At 38.4% G+C, this 20861-nt stretch overlaps 2 protein-coding genes across 5 annotated transcripts; one reads left to right on the top strand and one right to left on the bottom strand.

Moving 5' to 3' along the window:
• Positions 1 to 5933: 5933 nt before the first annotated feature.
• Positions 5934 to 11869, bottom strand: LOC128228308 (universal stress protein Slr1101-like). 4 transcript variants are annotated; one of them, XM_052939543.1, is made up of 5 exons: positions 11716 to 11869; positions 11060 to 11248; positions 8681 to 8758; positions 8319 to 8431; positions 5934 to 6454 (listed from the first exon to the last, which is right to left on the bottom strand). In XM_052939543.1, the coding sequence occupies exons 1-5, from the start codon at positions 11720 to 11722 to the stop codon at positions 6239 to 6241; spliced, it is 603 nt and encodes a 200-aa protein (XP_052795503.1). In that variant the 5' UTR covers positions 11723 to 11869; the 3' UTR covers positions 5934 to 6238. The 4 variants fall into 4 exon arrangements, with proteins under 4 accessions (XP_052795503.1, XP_052795504.1, XP_052795505.1 ...); XM_052939544.1 differs by lacking the exon at positions 8319 to 8431 and adding an exon at positions 8144 to 8256; XM_052939545.1 differs by lacking the exon at positions 8319 to 8431 and adding an exon at positions 7686 to 7798.
• A 2763-nt stretch (positions 11870 to 14632) lies between these two features.
• LOC128228605 (cytochrome P450 20A1-like) lies at positions 14633 to 20805 on the top strand. Its single transcript, XM_052940010.1, has 11 exons — positions 14633 to 14824; positions 15343 to 15401; positions 15879 to 16048; positions 17689 to 17834; positions 18580 to 18747; positions 19083 to 19152; positions 19253 to 19429; positions 19535 to 19655; positions 19867 to 19978; positions 20101 to 20165; positions 20299 to 20805. The coding sequence occupies exons 1-11, from the start codon at positions 14726 to 14728 to the stop codon at positions 20546 to 20548; spliced, it is 1437 nt and encodes a 478-aa protein (XP_052795970.1). The 5' UTR covers positions 14633 to 14725; the 3' UTR covers positions 20549 to 20805.
• Positions 20806 to 20861: the final 56 nt, after the last annotated feature.

Genomic DNA, 20861 nt, shown 5'->3' with positions numbered 1-20861 from the left:
CCCTCATCCGATACACACTTAGTCAATGAGAATATATTCAAGTCAATAAGATGACCTGAAGTAATCTCTTAATGAATAAGAATGGGCGGAGTGAGCGTAGCGAAATTACTTTATGTAATCTAACTATTACGTTATGCATATATGTTACTTTCTATTGATATATTACTTTTTAAAATTGCCACAGTATCGTGTTCTGAAAGTTTGTTTTTGAATTCATTAACATTATTCAAGATTCGCGATTCGAATTATTTATTCAATGACACTATAACTGTCGTGGTTCTTGTAAAGTCACGTAGCATAGACTTAAGATGCATGTGAAAGGCTTGCGTTATACATATCTAAATACACACACATAATCTTAAAACTAGCTATTAAAACGGCAAATAAGATATGTGTACGCCAGATCACGAGTTGTTCTGTACCAATCGTGGTCTATATTCATATTAGTATGTCATTTTTTTGTCCTCGATGTGTCGGGGTGTTTTTTTTTCTCTGTCGAAAGATGACTTTCTCGTGTTTTCGCATACGCGAATCAAGAATCCACCACCATGTGCACATGTTTAATAGACTTATCTGGCAAATATCCTTATGCCGATAAAGATGGGACAATATTCCTTGTATATATTAGATTCAATGCACGAAGGATTATCTGCCGTTGGTGAAATTAATGTATGATATTTTTTCTGCAGTTATTTTAAACACTTTCAAGGGTGATAGTGATCCAGTACTGGTTAAGGTGTCCGCCTCTAACCCAAGAGGTTGTGGATTCGATCTCCCCCAGGGGAACTTTCTAATGGCCTCTCAAAACGGACATCAGTGCCTATTTCTTCACAGGAAACAGATTCGAGCGTCATTCCATAAGCTATAAACTTTCGTCACATAAAGCAAAAACAAACAAAATGTATCAAATAACGTTACTTAAACAGTATTGCAATCCATATAAAAACCGAATGGTCTTAATCGGACTATGACAGAAATACAGTACATGTAATAAATTGAATTGGCGTGTAGTTGTTTATGTTTACTTGTTGAATGTTCGAGTTTGTAATGTTTTAAAAGGGAAGGCCCCATGAGCAGTTCTGGGGGAATTATTGGGTGACAAGTATATTCTTTTTCGTCGCACTGTTAAATATGTACCGATAAGAGCTTTAGAGCGCATTTCGCATATTAATCTTTAAAATAGCTATGATATATTAAATATTAGATGAACCTGTATTCCAACGTGTCAAAAGGTCGGAAACTCGGCAAATTGCTGCATTTGCCATTATTTGAAATAGAATACTTCATAGCTTTAATGTAACAATGTCAATGGCAGGAACGTTTGGTGGGCCCGCGTGTTCCCCTTGCACTGTTTTGACAGGAAAACGTCCTCGATTCAGTGAGTGTAAACAACAATTTGTAACAAAACTATATCAACTACGTTATACGATCATTCAAAAACCTAGAAAATATCTGCACAACTCCTCGTATTTTGACATACTTGTATGCACATAAGTTCAATCATATGCATTCAGTTCAAGGAGATACATAAAAGAAAGTACAAGTAAATAATATAAAAATGTTTCCGAATGAATGGGATGACAAGCTTTTGAAAACCTTATATATATATGTTCTTTTCCATGGTGTGGTTTACTTATGTTTGAATGATAAAATCAAGTTTAAGTCAAGGTCATGTGTATATTGACTAATAAAGCTGAACTAAAGGAACTTTATAAACGGCAAATAAGAAGTGATGTCACACATACTAGCTGGCATTCTGTAAACAAAGATACATCAGTACAACACTACACGTCTAACCGTAAGTTGCAGCAAATTTGCAGAAATTGAGTTTTCTTCAAACCATAGATGTTTGTTGCCATACAGTAGATTGTTTGTTGTTGTCACATAGGGCAGGTCAGAAAAGTAAAAAAGACGGGTGCGTTGATATCTCGGAAGAGGTAATGATTATGGGTTTATAATACAGGTGCTGATATTGGACAAATTAAAGATATGAAATCTAGATCTATCATAGTCGGAAAGCGGTAAAGATATCTGAAAACTTCATTTGCAACGGTACCTGTACCTGAAGACAGAAATAAGAGAAGTAAAGACGATAAAACAGGACGCATGTCACCTGGAAGTAGCACCGGGAACCCCAAAACAGAACAAGATGTACTGTTCTTAGGAGGGCATAATTTTGGTAGAAATGGGAGTCCAGCTGAGTACCACCTGCGAAATTCTGTCATAAATGCTCCGTCGGGAGGAACATTTTGCTTCCAGTGAAGACTTAAAACAAAGATGACTTTACTTTTAACCAATTTATTTATATTTTATTATAAGACCTTTTTTGATTTCATCAAAAGCTGTCGAAACCCATTAAAGCACTAAATTTTCTACAAAGGTGATTTTTACTGACACCATCCTGTTTTTCTACGTTACAGTGATTTTTTAAAGTCAATGGTATAAATGTCGTTCATATCATATATGCTATCAAATTAAACATCCAAAGACCTAAATTTATTACATAATTCATTTTTTTATTATAACACGGATGTACTGGTTGGTACACGCCCGTACATCGAATCCCGTATACTCAAGATGTGCGGGTTTTATGAATATACGGGTCCGAACACACCCGTATATTCAACATCCCGAACTCTTACCGTACACGTTGGATGTACGGGTCTCAGTACATTCCCGTATATTAAACCATTTTCCGCAGTGATAGATACAATCTGGAGCGTCGCTGAACCGAAAAGCGAGGACTTCACCATTACTTATCCAATAAATTATACACAAAATATAGAAATTAAATTCTTCTTACATGGATACGTTCTTTGGGCTGAATAATGTTAGTATCAAGATCTATGGCTGGTAAGATAAAAAATATCAAAGCTGCACTCTCACACGATTGACTGTTTTGGCAACTTTGTTTTAATTTTTGTCTTGAAATGAGCCAATTTTTGCGTAAATGTCTGGAAACCTGTGATACAAGACTGCTACCAAAACCTTAGAGATCGCATTTTTTCATATATTTACGTTCGAAAATTATTATAGTTAAAAAAGTTCGAAAAGGATCGAAAAGTTGAGACAAAATTTTCTGCAGTTTTTTGCTGTTATATATACATTCGTTAAAATGTATATGGACTTTGCATCTTTTGTTTATTAGTCGATAGTTAATTATGTTATTCTTCAAGTATCAAACATTCTCAGATTATTTGCTGTTTCACCAACCGATTTCCACTGCAACATTCCATTTTCAATGTAAATATGACGGATAGACTCCGCTTCGGCACCGGATAGAACCCGCTTATGCTGCTTAAGCCGAATGTTGACGGATAGATTCCGCTTCGGCGCCGGATAGAATCCGCATATTCTGTTTATGCCGAATGTTGACGGATAGATTCCGCTTCGGTGCCAGATAGAATCCGCTAATGCTGCCTATGCCGAATGTTGACGGATAGATTCCGCTTCGGCGCCGGATAGAACCCGCTTATGCTGCTTATGCCGAATGTTGACGGATAGATTCCGCTTCGGCGCCGGATAGAACCCGCTTATGCTGCTTAAGCCGACTGTTGACGGATAGATTCCGCTTCGGCGCCGGATAGAACCCGCTTATGCTGCTTAAGCCGAATGTTGACGGATAGATTCCGCTTCGGCGCCGGGTAGAACCCGCTAATGCTGCTTATGCCGAATGTTGATTGATAGATTCCGCTTCGGCGCCGGGTAGAATCCGCTAATGCTGCCTATGCCGAATGTTGATTGATAGATTCCGCTTCGGCGCCAGATAGAATCCGCTAATGCTGCTTATGCCGAATGTTGACGGACAGAATCCGCACAGTCCAGCACTCCCCTTTCTACCCGGAGAAAATATCGAGCTATGGTGGGTGGGTTTAGGGATTGAAATTCACAGATAAGGAACTACGGTCTATACCCCTAAGGTTTACGTTTTAGTTGTTTTGTTTCGGGACTAAAGGATACACATTTTGGTTCAAAATATTAACCACGTGAGCAGAGGCGGTTTCAGGATTTGATGTTAGAGGGGACGTTACTTAGGGGCGTTACTCTGCGCTCCTCCCTCAGAACTAAATTTAATTTGGTTTAATGTGTTGACAGGGTTTTTTGGGGGTATTCCCCCACGAAAGTCCAAAATAAGATGCATTTTGGGCGTATTCCTTTACTCTTTTTCGCCTATATTGAAATACAAAGTGCTGGTGTTTTGAATATTTAATACAGTTCTACTGAAAATAGAAGGGCCAAAAGTGTCTGTGTGTGGTTGCGGGGTCCGTTGGTGCGTGCGTGCGTTTACGTGGGTATGTGTGAGCAGCGTGGGGGGGTCATATTATTGAGCGTTTTTAAATAATACACTCTAAATACTGAAGTATCATACAGCTCTTAATTCCTGGCCTACATATATACCTGGCCTACATGACATTGAATATTCGTGCAAGCGATATTTGCATAATTAAGCGATGGGTTAATATACATGGATTTAGTAAGGCAAACGCTGGAAAATAAACATTATTGGAATTAGTTTGTAGACAATGCCAACAAATGTTAACGTTAAAATATATATATTTGTGTACAAACATAGCATATAAAACGAGTTGTTTTTCTGGTACAGTTGCATAATATACAAAATTATTTTCAACAAATGCTCTCAAAGTCACTTGCCTATCCTATTTCTGTCATTGTGATCTTAAGCCCACTTGTAAACGCACTATGAACGGTGAAGCAAAGTCGTTCAAGATCGATAGAATTTCAGATAGAAAGATACAACAATTATTAATACAAAGAAGACAAACAGTCCAACAAGCCGGCGTGTTATTGATTTCATGTTGACCCTCTCTTCTCTATAGGAAAAGTCTGTATTTTGCGTTCGTGTTCTCGAGATCATGGCGGGAGAGAAGGCGTTCCCGCCCAGTCCATGACTTGAGTCCCGACGACCGTCGGCATCGGGGAATAGTTCCGGGAGCGGCAGGGAGCGACGCCGGTGTTCCGTATGGGGTATTCCCAACAGTGTATGTGCGTCCGTCCGCCTCTGCTCAGAACTTCTACGAATACGTCGCATGATCAGATCACTAAATACGTTTCCACAAATATGAAAAAAATATTGAATTCAACTGTTCAATAGTCGCGCATAGATTGTTTCTTATGTTATATTCATAGTTATTTCCTTTCTATCGTGTGAACCAAAATCGAAACACGTGCCTTGCTTTCCCATTTACTAATCTAGGAATCATCCCATTAAAGCATTACTGTTCGTAAACATTCCTGGTTTATTTCCCAACAATGGAAATAATACGGGCCACATTTATCGATTTCATTAAATTCCATCATCAATATTTCCAGGGTTTTGGTCTCCTGCGAGCAAAAATGTCTACTGCGTGTTATCTTCCGCTTTATTGGCGGATGCAGGCGTAATTAATCGGAAAACATAGCAAAGGAATGCTTAAGTTTCACGGAATTTGGAAAATAACATGACAAGAACAATGCTGTCAAGTCCTTAAGGTATAAGTGCAGTATGCACGAACATATGTGAACATACTGGTTCTTCTAATGGTGTAATTTAAAGCTTACATAATCCACTGGAAAACGAGGTAATTCATATATGAAGCCAACCCTGCCTTTATATGCCCTTTTATACTCTCCCAAGAGTTCATGAACTGATGCAATTAAAACAAAATTAATAGTATCGGTATCGAGAGACATAAGTCCTATATGTTAGTCTGTCCATTCTTTAGAACAATTACATAACATTGATTGCTGCATTCAATTTAATACAATTGGCATTTCCCTTAATGCACTTTTCATTACAGTTCCATTAGCAGGCCAATTTTAAGAGGTTTTCGACATGAAAGTAACGCCAAGTCTTCTTGATGATACGGATATATGTCTGATACGGAACAATACAGTTGTGAAACATGATTAAAGGGATAAAGTTACACCATTAATCAACGTTTAAACATTTTATTGATATACTCACAATAACAAATAAAGCATCATGGAAATTTGTTTAGTAATTAAATCAAGAACAAACCAGACACAAAACATTTCATGTTTCATCATGTAACACTATCCTTTGGATAACAACATTCGATTTAAACTTTACAATTAATAACTAGTATTCTGTGTTATAATAACAATACAGAAATTAATCAACATGTTAGAACATTTATATTAAGAAATAACGGTCCACAGTTTCCTTTCAACTTATTTCCGGTGAGTGACTTTCAACCGGAAGTGACGTTAATGTCGCCTATTTGAGTTTCACGTGCTCATCATCGTGTTTGCAGATCATGACGGGAACTTTGGAGTGGTGCACAATGTAGTCACTCACGCTGCCCATGATCGTCCGTCTGAGGGTGCCGAAGCCGCGACTTCCGGCGACTATCATGTCTGCGTTCTGCGAATCTGCCGCTTTGACGATGGCCTCCCCTGGTGGCCCATGAAGCCGCTCAAGCACATGTTTGATCTGTAGAGACGGGTTGCAAACACAGGAATGAATATTAGTTAGCAAGACATGTTACGCTTTTCTGATCATCAATAGCTAGAATAAACTTTATTGGATAAAACGGCGATTTTTATAACGCATCAACCAAGAACACAGTAGCAGATTACATTGTGATGGATCCGAATGTTATTTTGGAATATTGTGATTTTCAACTCAATATGATAACACAAGTAAAGTTGGTAATTCACTCTACGGAGAGTTATAAATTTGTAGAATAAATGAATAATTGAACTATTCAATTGGATATCGAGGATCGCGGCAAATTACAATTAAAATTTAGAATTTTTAGTGGGAAAAGTAGCGTTGTCTTTAAGATTTAGCGAAATCAAAACTGGTATTGAGTATACAATAAACAAAATACACATCAAAACAAGAAATATGGAATAAGAGTAAGGAAAATAATAGGTGACAGTTTCCGAAGTTCTATAACACTAGCTTTTAAAACAACTCCCTATGCAAGTAATACAATAATATTGTAATATACTAGTATTTCCATTCTATACGTGTATTTATAACCACAATTTCGTAATTTTGTTGTTAGTAGCAGTACTTAATTCATATATATAAGTCTTTGATTAATAATTGATTAGCAATAACTTGAAATTTTAGAATTAAAATTATAAACAAAAACGGAAATTTAAGCTAGGTTTCAAAGCATATTGTCAACTGCACAACATCCATAGAAAGTAACACACACAGTCAGACTATGCAACTTATTGTTTTACTATATCTAAATAAATTAACATTACAGATTCAACCCAATGCAATGTTTTAAAGATTCGAAATATTTGTTCTATATACAATATCTTAAGAATTGAAACATGCAGGTAGGGGTGTGTTTTATGTTATTGCTATGTATAAAACTAACTATTCGATAGATCGTTTTACAATGTAAATAAATATTTACGAAACTAAAGTTAAATACACAACAAAAAGCAGTCATGTCCTCACCGGTGTGTAATGAAATGATGAGGGACAAGCGTTAAAGTCCGGTCACAGTGATGGGCATCAGCCAGTGCTCAATATAGTGTTGTCTCCCTTAGATAACAATGCATGAACCAAAGAGTATACATGAATCATGAGAGTCTGGCACCAATTAGACACGTGACAGTGGCGAAAAGAAGCAGCGAGAAGCCGTACACAGTAACAACTCTACAAATATGCAGGAAGCCACTTGCACAACACGCCTTACGTTGTGCTTCTCGGCCGCGGCCTCAATAGTGGCGAAGGTGCGCGTCAGTTTGCCGTCCCCCTCTCGAAGCATCCCCTCAATGAGGATTGGGTTCCCGGCTAGCAGTGAGGACACTGAGAAAGACAAACAACACTTACGTTATCCTATGAAGCCATCTTCTCGATTTTCTCAAGCCCTTTTACCACCTGATCCTCGTGGTCTAAGATCAGGGTCTTCACCGTATTGAGATAACCCATCATGGGCGTTGCCGCTGCTTGAAACTATAGTAACGTGGTGACAATGAGAAAAATTGAACGTACATTTCAGGTGACCAGGGGGGTGATGGAAGGTCGAGTTCGCTATTCTATGGACCGATTGTTGAAGCTACAGGTGTGGTATAGACAGAGAAAAGTTAGTGGTAACTACACTGATACACAAGGCACTCGACATACGTCACTTTAGCTGGGCGTCCCACTTACGTTGTGTTTGCCAGCGGCCGCGTCTATCGTCTGAAGGGTCTCCTTGGCGTTGCGTTCGTGCTGTTCAAGGAGAGAGTCCACCATGGCGGTGTTTCCGGTCATCATGGTAGTGGCTGTGCGAGATAAAGGCAATATATGGTGGAGAGGACAGACTGGGAACAAGGACCACACTTACATTATACTTTTTGGCTAGTTGATCGATTGTTTTGAACGTGTCCATAACGTGTTGCTCATGGTCCTTCATCATCGTCTGAATCATTGTAGGATTGCCCGCCATCAGCGTGGTCGCTACAAGACAACCAGGCGCACGCATGCCCATTAATAGAGAAATCGCTCTGTTAAAGCACGGACAAACTGCACTGATGGTTGTTACGTATCAGGACCCTGACACAGTTGGCGAGTGCTTACGTGGTTCGTCAAATGATAGACAATTCAGTCTTGAGTATACTCATAATACTGTACTTGAAAATATTAAGCATTTGCAAGATATGTATAAGTTGATCTGTAAAACACTCCGTGACGTCACTGATAACTTACGTGGAATGTTGACGCCTGGTTCTGCACAGTGAGCCATGATGACGTTGTCATCGGGGTGGTACAGGTTCTTGGCGTACCCTGAATGTTTATAGCGTATAATGTTATGACATCTATCGTACATTTAAACCATATGCACGTCCGAAGAACATAAGAATCACAATTCTAATGCACCTTCTGTCGTAGTGCCAAGCATTAAAATGTGGAGGAAACGGTGATCATTTTATTAAGCGATTTTTACGCTTGAAATTCAGAATGTTGACAACATCAAAATTTGAAGTGACAAAGCATAGCAAAACGTTGTGGTTTCTTTAATCACCCACAGGGGTTTCTCTCGATGTTTACCCTACATATAATCTATTGTCAATGGATTATAAACAATCGAAACCCGTTGGCTCGATAGTCCAGGGATCGACCCGAAACACGTCGAGCCTCACGAGCCGAGCGGGAATGCTTACTTATTGTGTATATTTCTTTGATACGTAAAGTTATTTACCTACGTTACCTCCGCAAGAGAAGAGTATTTATTCGACATAGTCCTTCTCTATAGGGTCAAAAACGAGAGAAACTCCTGTGTATTCACCCGATGTGATGTGGTGGCTTAAAGAACGCACTTTTTTTAAAACACGGATTTACATGATTACTGTTGCGGGAATCTATTGGATACTGGGGTAAGCAATCTGTATTCGTATTAGTTCAAATAGTTATACATGTATATACTTATCATAGATCGGATGTGCAGATATGAAACCGTTTTCTGATTCGAACCCGAACATATTTACGAAAGTCAAAGATAGTTCACGTCCAGTGGGCATTGCAACAATGATATCTTGCGTTAGATGCGAACAACTTTACTATAATAGCTCTTACTTTTAAGCATCAATAATTGCCGATTTATTGGTAATTTAAGATATTTATTAGATGATTGTCCGAGCCCATTTCTGTCTAGAAACCATTACGTGTCATACATTTAGCAATCAGCCTGACAATGTTTCGAACAAGCTATATAAACCCATTAAAGTGACACTCTTATTCAAAATCAAAACATACACATGGAAAACAAACATCAATTTTGAGCGATAAACCTTTAACTACTTACTTAATGATGAATTTATGGAAAATATTAATTACTGATAACAAGATTGTAACCGAGTATTAAACAGCAAAAAGCGCAAAAATATTAAATGATTGGTGAATGCTAAAATATTTAATGTGGTCTACTATAGTCTGATAAGGTAGAAATACTGTGTTATATGCTCATTTCTTTCAAATCAAACCCGGTTTCCTTCTTATGAACCATTGTTATCGATATGTATTTATCATTTTGGAATATCAAAACAATATCAGTATTGTGGTAAATATTATATGGGAGTAAGAGTGCATCTTTAAACAACAAATATAATGCTACAATCGTCAGTCTGTCTTGTAAGTGACTCGGCTTAATGGCCTTCCACAGGGAACAAATGGTTTGAAGGACCAAAGCTAAAAAGTTGAACAAAAAATAATTTAAATTAACTGAAGTTTTTAGGTTCAGTATTTAGCAAGCATAAATAATCAGATTTCGAATCAGAAATCATTGGCATTTTACCGGAAACGTCTTAATACAAAATGAACATGTTTTGGTGTCACACGAGTCAGTGTTAACAATCATCGGTGCCTTGTGGCTTTATGCATGGTCATTGCAGCTATCTTCTGGAAAAAATGCATTTTTGTTACCAGGAAATCAATTTATTCCACTTTTTTTAATTGAATATCTTTCGTATTTGAAACGATATCAACAAGAACCTACACGACACGTTGATAAGGAAGTATGTGGCAATTTGACAAAAAAATAGTTATATTGTCGACAGACTTTTCCGAAAAAAATGCAAAGGCTTTTTGATCAAAATTCTGATAAAATATTATTTCGTAACGTTGTGCCAACTCCTTTTTCCCCTTAAACATTTCCCAAAAGATCTATGTTTTACTCCCAGTCAAAAAAGATTTTTCCTCAAAACTATGTAAAAGATAAACTTTTCAATAGTTTTAAATTTTGACCTTCCCCACCCACTTTTGCACTGTGGAAGGCCCTTAACATAAGATGAATCATTATAGCAGTAATCAATGTTTACTCTTAAAGCTACATTGGCCTTCAATCTATACTTAAGCGCAATGTCAAGGTCCTGTTCAAACTATATACATGTACCATATCAGCTGTATGCATTGACCTAAAAACAGTACACTGACAGTGGTATCATGTTACAAGGTTTAATTGCATGTCTTAAAAAACGTCCATGTAGAATATATTGTTTTATTCATGTAGCTACAACTAACGTTTAAACTTAAAATGTATAATAGTACAATGTGTACGTGTCAACTGATAATAAATTATCAACAACTCACATTCAAATGCATACAAGGCGTGCTTGCTACCGTCCATTGCGATCAGCACATTCTTGCCAGTCTTCTTTGGTGATTCCTCCGCCATTTGTGTGTCCGTCTGAATGACTGGTGCAGCTGTCTGTTCAACTGTCTGTCCACTAGTGTGTCCACCTCCTAGTCCGACCTTCCCAAGCAGGTTTGATAAAAACCCTGTGTATATAACAGTTGAGATTGTATTTTGGACTCCTCACGTGACAATAAACCCAGTCACTTTAGTAGATAAATATGTAAACTGACTGCGATATGGGACAGTGCCTTTTCAGCTGTACGTATCTTTAATCCTTATATATTTATATATATGCACCAGTCTAAACCAGAGTAAAAAAAGCTCTGCTATAACATGCATTGGCTAAAACGCGCTTGACTCACCACAAATGTAAACAACATATTGATCGATTTTTCCTTCACAATTGTAGCTGTGTGAAAATCAAGAACGTAAATCATATATAAAATCAACCAGCCAATACCTCGTATATAAATACCTCACACATCTACGTTTTAGCATTTTAGTACTTAAACTACCAAAACTTAACATGTTTAACACAGGTATACACTATGAAAACACTTTGAAACCAGCTTCAAACATCCAGCATCAGATATTTCCATGCAGTACCTACCTGACATGTTGCTTTTAGTTGTTCAATCTACAGACAGTTCGCTCTGATTGGCGTCATTAATGCGTGCAGGAAGCTTTGGGTACCTGCGCGCGAACGATATGAACGACTGAATGTTAATATACTGTTTAACTTGGGGAAGTACGGATAGATCGTAAATTGCTCTTGTGTGACGTTTTTTGCTAAATCTTTTAGTTATCAACCAGGAACAGTAACTGCAGGAGCAAAAATGATTTGTCGATTGTAAGTCTACTGGTTATCTCGCCTTGCGAAATTAATGCGTAAAAAAAATCAAACTGTGAGTTAAATACTGTGCCCAACAGAGTAATAACTATATTATTGACTTTTTAAGGTAAAACCATTAATAAATAGACGGTTGTTTTTTTGTAATCAAATAAAAAACCGATGTCTCCACCTATGAGCATCGTCACAATATCATGAATATGGTGAGCATTTGATGCAAGTTAAGTAAGATGTGGAGTGGAAACAAATTGTAGTCAATGTCCTTTGACCTTAAAGTGTGCCAACGACCTTGAAAAATGATGATCCTTACATGCTCTTTGCACATCGACTCAATATGGTGAACATTTTAACATGCAGTCATATGACTGATTTGCAACTTAATGTGACATTGACCTTGAACCGACCCTGTGGCATGCGCTCTGCACATCGTTTCGATATGGTGAAAATGGTACACGAAATATAGGTCAGGCCGGGGACTCTCGCGGCGGCGGTTGCGAGCAGGCGAATAGCGCGGAAGGCTCTGCCGAGCAGAGAAGGCAGACAGGCAGGCGAGAACCGGTCGAGCAGGCGGCCCGGGCGAGAGAGCACGGCGGCGAACGAGGGTCTTCTTCCGCGCATATCTCCGGAACGTCCGGGCCGATCTCGACGTTCAATGTACCGTTAGAAAGCTGTCGTGTAGTCATGTTTTTCGACCTCTTAGTGTGCGCTTGACACTAAATCTAGCTGGTTGTAACACGCACTCTGCAAATCGCCTCCAAATATGGTAAACAGGCAGACAGGCAGGTAGGCGGGCAGATTTCGCGCGGTGTCCGTTAAAGTGTTGTCAACTGTATCCAGGAGGCGCCCGTGTGCTAGCCGCTTGGGTACCCCAGGATAGTTGGCCTGGAGCCTATAATTTCAGGGACCACTATTCCGTCCCAAAATCGCAGATCGTGCAGTGCCTCGGCGATGCTTTCTATGACGGGACTACGGACTTATTACCGGTAAACACTTTTAAATGATCGGAAACTTATTCGTAAACTCCGTTTCATTTAAAACGGTGAAGACATAGTGAAGTTATCGTTGTTTAAAGTCTTCATTCGAAGCAAAATGTTGCTTTCCGATGTACGCGTAGCATTTATGACGCAATTTATCACGTCGTATACACACACTGGATTTATCATTATCAATTCTCTGATGAATGAGAATGGTCACACAGTACTTTTCATCAATTTTATTTAAATGCATTCATTTATTTAAAATATGTTCTCTTTTATTTTTATTATCTTTAATACAGTGCAGACATTGCTAGTTTAGTTCGACTTTGTTGACAATATTACCCAACTTTATCTAATAAAACCCCAGGGTTCCGGTTCAATAAATGAGCTTACAGATGGACACAAGTTATGTTGTTTTAGTTTTGTTTTTTCGTTTCCTCCACTGTGCTTTCAACTTTATTTCTGGCTGGAGTTCCGTGATTTCAAAGATATTTAACAAACTAAAGAAAATATGAACTTAATACCATTTGATTGAAACCTTGTAAGTTTCTCAGCAGGTTGCCGGAAACGGTCCGAACTCTGCTGCCGTTTGCAAATGATCAGACATACGTTTAAAACTTTCCAATGGGATCCAACGGGGTTAAATTTCAATGTTGCGCCGACGGTATTGTCTTCTTTTAATGCTTATATTGTATATAATTATTTTAAGATTATAGACTTTCCTGTTATTTCAACCCTTCTAACTGTCCAATATAAACTGGGACCAATAACAAAAAAATCCCAGATATCAATAACAACTTTCAATATTATGTGTCTGTTCATTTGTACACTACATTACCCGATGAACATTTAAGAATTTGAACCAGACATGGTGAAACTATGTGTATACAGTAAAGCTGCGGTCGTTCGAACAGCCGGTCGTTCGAGGACCGGCGGTCCCTCGAGGTCGGAGCTTGCTCCCGAACATTTTTCCTTCTATTTCATTTAAAATATACTGACGCTGCATCAAAACTGAAATAAGTCGAGGAGTCAAGAACAATATCTGGTCCCAAATACACGAATCATGCTTAAAACCTAAGGCTCCCTCGAGTTCATAATTTTACACTTTTTCCCGAACGGTTGTTCCAAAATGAACGAACAATTGCTAGGTGTTCAAATTTTCCCAAGTTGTAAAACTTTGGATGATATTTTTTTTCATTTAGTATACGACAGCCTTTGAAAATATGAGCGATTTCCACAACGCAACACATTATCAGTGTCGTAGCAAACAGTCACTTTAACGACTTCAAACTTAAAATACACTGAAAGATATTTCTAAACAGACTGGAAAATTGAAACTCGGGTCGTTGGAAACATCGGTTTCCTCGAGGTTGCAACTCTGACCCCGGCGTCCTTGAGCGATCGCAGTTTTACTGTACATTAAAGGTTGAGAAGCTGCCAGACAACCAAGGATGCGCTGTTTAATACTGAAGATGCGCGCTCCATTAAACCGTGAAGGATCATGTTCGGATACGCTGTTACACATGTAAATGGACTTCTGATAACACCTCCCATTTGTTTTCTGATTGCCTAAGGGGCTGAATACCTGCAATAAGCGCATTATCAGTGTTTATTATACCTTGTGCTTGTCTACCTTATAAAAAGTGCATCCATCCCTCCCACAATAAATTCTCTACTGTCAAACTTCGCTATGTTCGAGTGCACTCAAGCCTTTACGACGTAACGTGATCGTATCTTAAGTCTGACATGAAGACCAGTTTCTACTGAAGTCAACATTTAAACTACCTGTGACCATGGATTGGATGGGATTTTGCATCGAAAACGCATTTACTATAGCAGTGTGCTGGATTTTAATTGTAACTTTTATTGTCGAGTTCTTCGTACTTCGATCAGTGAGTATTATACATTTTATATTTACAGACGCATGAACCGGAGTATGCTATGTCCCTGGCATTAAAGTAAACACTGCTTAATTTGCGATTTGTTTTATCGTTGTTAATTAACAGTGTGTATCCAGTCTTGCTTGGTCGGCAGGATTTTTACTATTTTTACTGCAGTCAAATTTGTGAACAAAACAAACATTTTCATCTTATTATTTAGTATTTTTCATATGTAGCAACTTGCTTAATTAACTTACTCGTCACCGTATGTAAACTACACCGTATAATTTATGCTTATCTGTCTCTGTAATATGACCTGCTATTTCCTGTATATGCTTGTACTTTATGTCATCAAGTATATCGACCATAAAGTTCGTTCGAATTGTGTATGGATCACTGGCCTCAGTGGACATGAAAGCTTGAATTAACCACCCCTTATGACCATAGGAAGCTACTCTGGTCAATGATTTAAAGACTATGATTTAATTGACTTAAAAACTGTAACACTACAAATAGATGTTCTATTGTAGAAACTGAAAAACAGAAAGCGACGACCAATTATACCAGGCCTGACGCCAAAGAACAAAGAGTTAAGTGACATGGTTCTTAAATAGTCAAAGTACTACTTTTGCGGTGCTTAAATCTCATTGCTGACATCCAATCCTTGTTAAATGATGTGTAAAAACTAGTCAATGTGATTGTTCAGAACTTTGTTAATTGTAACAACCTTGTTTATGTTGCTTTAAACTTTTATATCTTGAATTCTTTGGAAGTTGTGTGGATACACTGTGGTTGTTTCTGAAGTATTTTTACAAGATATGATACCACTGTTTTAGCTGTGCTAATTTTATTCGAATAATAAGCGCAGAAAAATGAACTTTAAAAGTAAAACGTCGTCGAAGTTGAACAGCACCTGGAAGTTCTGAACAATCGGCCCTATTTGTTCTACCGTCTGCTTAACGTGCTTTAACGACGTTACATACATAATTGTATGTATAGAACTTTATATTGTAAGTCCATGAGCATTTGAATTTACCGAAATGTAATATTGTTTCTTATGATGTAGAGAGGGGAACCTGGCGGACATTGCTTCTGCCGGAAGCCTGCACGAGTTCTTGTTGAAGCTGCACCAGGACCACGGCCCCATCGCCGCCTTCTGGTGGGGCGCCACCTACACCGTCAGCATCTGTACTCATGATTATTTTAAGCAGCAGCGCACCGCAGCTGACAGACCACGTGAGTTTACTAGTTCCTACCCATGCCAATCTATATCATATTTATTTATTTAATTAAGAGAAATTTAAACTGATATCGTTTCGCTCTTGAATATGTTGATGCAATTATTCTTTTGATTTGATTGCATTATCATGTTTAACTCATTTGACTTAAATAATAAAAAAATAAATAGAAAAACATAAAAATTGTGCACAGATAAAAACATAAGCCTTTATAAATGTCTTTTTATTAAAAGCTACGTGGCCACAAACTTCCGAGTAAAAAACGCCAAAATTATCGCTAATACTTTTAACATGTGTACGCAAATCATATAAAATTATCCTATATTGTGCGCCTTTAAATGCATATAACTATTCAATTTAGAGTCATTTTTGTACGCGAAGGTGATTCTCAAGCAACCGCTATTCAAACAGCCATTGGTTGCTTATTTATTATACATGCATTAACTTTTAAATGATAGCAGTACCTTGTTTATTTCTACATTAGTTTGTATTGACGTCGCGTGTTCAGTTTCTTAGGTTTAGTATCTCACTGGTTATATGATATAATAACTTACTGATATCTAAAATTCTATATTTTCATTAATATTGTTTTTGTAATACACATAATTTCATGTTAAAACAACTTGTATTTTTTTCTTATTTTGACTATAAACATCTAAGGAAATCGACTTACGTTAAAAAATGATCAGTTTTGAAAACCAGCTCAGTTTTTATTATCGTACCCCTTCTGAACTGGAACAGTGTAGAATTGTCCTTATTTATCTAACAATTATGTTACACTTAACTCATAAGTTAAAACTATAAACCTCAAATCTATAAATGTTAATAAAACAACACCTGAAATGTGTATGCCCCCAAAGGTGGTATATAGCTATCTGATCGTCTTTCCGTCCATCAGATCAATATTTGAAGAACGCTGAGGCCCAGGGTTTTTCTAACTTTGCCCAGCAGATAAACTTTCTACGTGTGTAGGTATTTTTCTTATAGGTCATGACCATAATAGGAGCTTTAATGATTATGAGGTCAGTGTGTCAAAGGTCAAGATCGTTGTGAACTTCAGTTAAAAATCGCTTTACATTCAACATCTAAAGAGCGCTTTTGCTCAGGGACCTCAAACTTGGCAGTATGATCATGACTAGCAGATGAACACATTTTGCGGACAGTTGATCGAATGTCAATTGGGTGGAGACCGAAAGCTAAAAATCGGTTTCCGATGTCTGAAGAAAGCTTGGCCCGAGGTTCTCAAACTTTGTAGGCAGGCTGGTCATGACCACCAGATGAACCCTTTTACTTTTTAAATAACTAGGTCGAAGGTTAAGATCACGTGACAGTAAGCTGAAAACACGCAGTAACCTATCAATGAGTGAAAAAAAAAACGCTCAGACCTAGAGACTTCGAATATCGTATATGCTCCTAAACGTGACCACTATTTTAACTATTAAGACGTCAAAAAATCAAGGTCGTTATCACCTAAGTGATCGGTAAATCCGACTTGTTTCAATAACTGAAGAACGCTTGAATCCAGGTACATCAAACTTGCTAGTGAAATGCATTTGCTTCCCTTTAGTCATGTTTCTGATGCTTTGCATCAAATTAAATTTAGTCTTGTAGCAGTGCTGTAATGCATATTGGTTTCAGTTGATCTGTACGGGTTATACCGGCCTCTGTTCGGGGACAAGTCGTGCTTGTATGAGAACGGGGAGGCCGGACTGCAGCGAAGACGGGCGTATGATGTCGCCTTCTCTCATGCAGCGTGCGGCAGATATCTCAAGCACTTCCAGAAGGTACAAAACATGTCTACATGTTTAAACGTTTTACTTAAGATGTCCACGATGTTTAACATTTTACTTTTACGGGCAAAATTCACACGAAATTTCATTTGTAAATATTACAAACTTGGAATGAGCGACTGTTAGAGGGTATTAATAGGCAGATCTGCGGTAAAAGTAAAACTGATATATATGTATATGTATCTTTGATCTTTAATATAAACATCCCCTCTGGGGAAATTTTCAAAAAGCTTGACACGAATGTCCACATTCGGAGCTCCTCGGCCATTTTTTTCAAAAACAACTTCGGATGTATGCTGGTACATCAATTAAAGTAGTTCGTATTTTTTTTTTAATTAAATCATTTTAGAAATGTAGTGTTTTAGAATTGTATTTATTGATCTAAGTTTAAACTGATTGCCAGTGAAGTATATTATTGCAAACATAATTAAGATTTCCAAGAGTAAAGTCATAAATAAATAAAATCACTACGCGATCTACTTGCAGCGGACTTAAACGTACCTCTTTTTTAGTTTGTAAACCGTCCAAATACTTCCGAGGTTGTTTTCGATAAAAATGGCCGAGGAGTTCCGAATGGAATGTCCAAACATAATCAGACATTACTCCGAAATTATTGGTGAAAGTCGCACTCACAAGTCAAATATCTATGTACAAACTGCAATTAATGTGATCCAGATACTTGTACTTAATTTCAAGGACCACTGTTCTTATCATAAGTGTATTTCTATTCACTAAACAGCTAGCTAACCGGCTTGTAGAGGGCTGGGGCGAGGTTCCGGCGGGGGAGCAGATTCCAGTATGTGAACACACGTCTTCGTACGCCCTGCGGGCCACGCTGCTCGCTCTGCACGGGGAGGATATGAATGATGACGCCACCGTTAACGACTTCATGCGCGGATATAGAGTAGTGAGTATTTTTCGTGATTTGAATGTCGACGTCACTGTCAATGACATCCTGTGCGGTTATAGTGCGGCGAATATTTGCGTGATTGATGACTCCTCCGTCAACGACTTCCTGCCCGGGAATATAGTGCAGAGTATATCCGTGATTTGAATTTGAATGATGACGTCTCCGTCAAGTACTTCCTGCGCGGGTATAGGGTGTTGTATGCCATGCTTTAATGTATAAGCCTTCCTGGATACAAAGTCATTCAAGACGGATGGATGAGCGTCTTGAATACTTGTGTGAAAACTTCTTTGGACGTCTTGAAAGGTTTAATTAACATGACTCCCTGATTCCAGATCTGGGACGAGATGGAGCTGCTCCTCACGGAACCGCTGACAGACGAGCGGGCGAAAGAACTGGAGAAAGGTGCGAACTGGGTTTTGAAACTGACGTTTATTATGACATTCATCGAAACATATCATTGAAATATATGTCCACCTTGCAAAAACTTTCTTTCTTTCTATAGGAAAGGCACGCATTCGTGCTATCACCGACACCATTGTGGAAAGGCGGAAACAAAATCCGCCATCAGAAGATGACAGACACTTTATCGATATCGTGATTAATTACTCGCCCGATGCGGAACAACAGTTTTGTGACGCTTTGGGGTACGTCATTGCAGGGTTCCATACCACAGGAAACAGTAAGTTTGTGTCCCTTTTTCAATTAAAATGACATTAAATTCGTGTTACAATACAATTATCACAATTATTTAATTTCGCATTTAGAATATGTGTTTGATTTCAAGTGTTGGCCTTTGCGATTTACTACATGTGCAAGAACCCGGAAGTTCAAGAGAAGGTGCACGAGGAGATTGTACAGGTTCTCGGAGATGATGACGTCACAATCGACAATATACCGTATCTGATGTAAGTGCATTTCTTTGTCATTGACAGGTAACCATGTCGCAATGTCAAACCCATGCAAGCCGCATTGAAAACAAACACAACGCATCGAAAATAGCATCATGCATTGTCAATAACTCGGTTCGATTTTTATCACTGATATGTATGTATCGCTATCATAATTCGTTCATACCACCATTGAAGTCATTAACCGGATAAACTGTTGTGTTCACAGGTACACGCACCAGGTGCTTCAGGAAACGCTCCGCTGCGCGGTCGTGGCGCCATGGGCCGCCCGGGTTCGTGACGTCCCATTCATTCTTGGCGACTACGTCATACCAAAACATGTAAGTCCCGTGTCATCCAGTCGAGCAGTGACATTGCTATAGATATGTATTGCTCTTGAATGGTATTCATATGTAAACAACTATAGATGTTTCTTCAACTGTATCCTGTTTTCTTGTTGCAGGCGCCGGTCATTCACGCACTTGGTGTAGCTAGTAAAAATGCGGACGTTTTCCCGGAGCCGGACAAGTAAGTTGGGCTGGTAAATTGTTCATTTATAAAAAAAAATGCCATACATGAATCAGATATAGACCTCGACTTTGAAGCATGATACATTCATTTCCTTTCAACATTTATCCAACGTAACTTTGTGTACTTCTAGGTTTGACCCAGAGAGATTCAGTCCCAAAAACAGCGAATCTCGCCCGCCCCTTTCCTTTATTCCGTTCGGCTTCGCGGGCAAGCGAAAGTGTCCGGCGGAAAAGTTCGCCTACGGAGAGGCAGCCATCTTCCTGGTTGCTGTGTGCCGGAAGTTCCGTCTGGCGCTCGTGAACGACCAGGATATCCAGCAGGTGCATGGGTTCGTCACCCATCCGAGTGATGAAATCTGGGTGACGCTCACAAAAAGATAGCCTAGTATGCTAAAAAGCGCTACGATTTGTAAATTTAAATTTTGGGTACAATCAGGCTTATTCCTGAATGACAGCGGGATCCATGGTAGCATAATTATGTTCCAAAAATTGATTGCGGAAATACATGTAGTAATGCCATCTCTTCACACATCTACGTTTTGGCACATATATGCATTGTATGATTGCATGTGTACATGCGACTACGCATATCGGTGGAAGACTTTCCTTTGATCTGTAAAAATAAAGGTGCAGTTTTGGTTCGTTTGTTTTTTCTAAGAACTATAAGGGATTGAACCTCGGCGTCGTGCTAACA

This window comes from Mya arenaria, chromosome 3, assembly GCF_026914265.1.
Source record: "Mya arenaria isolate MELC-2E11 chromosome 3, ASM2691426v1".
Classification (NCBI taxonomy): domain Eukaryota; kingdom Metazoa; phylum Mollusca; class Bivalvia; order Myida; family Myidae; genus Mya; species Mya arenaria.
Note: the sequence above shows the minus strand (reverse complement) of the source record. Positions and strands in the feature narration are given on the sequence as shown.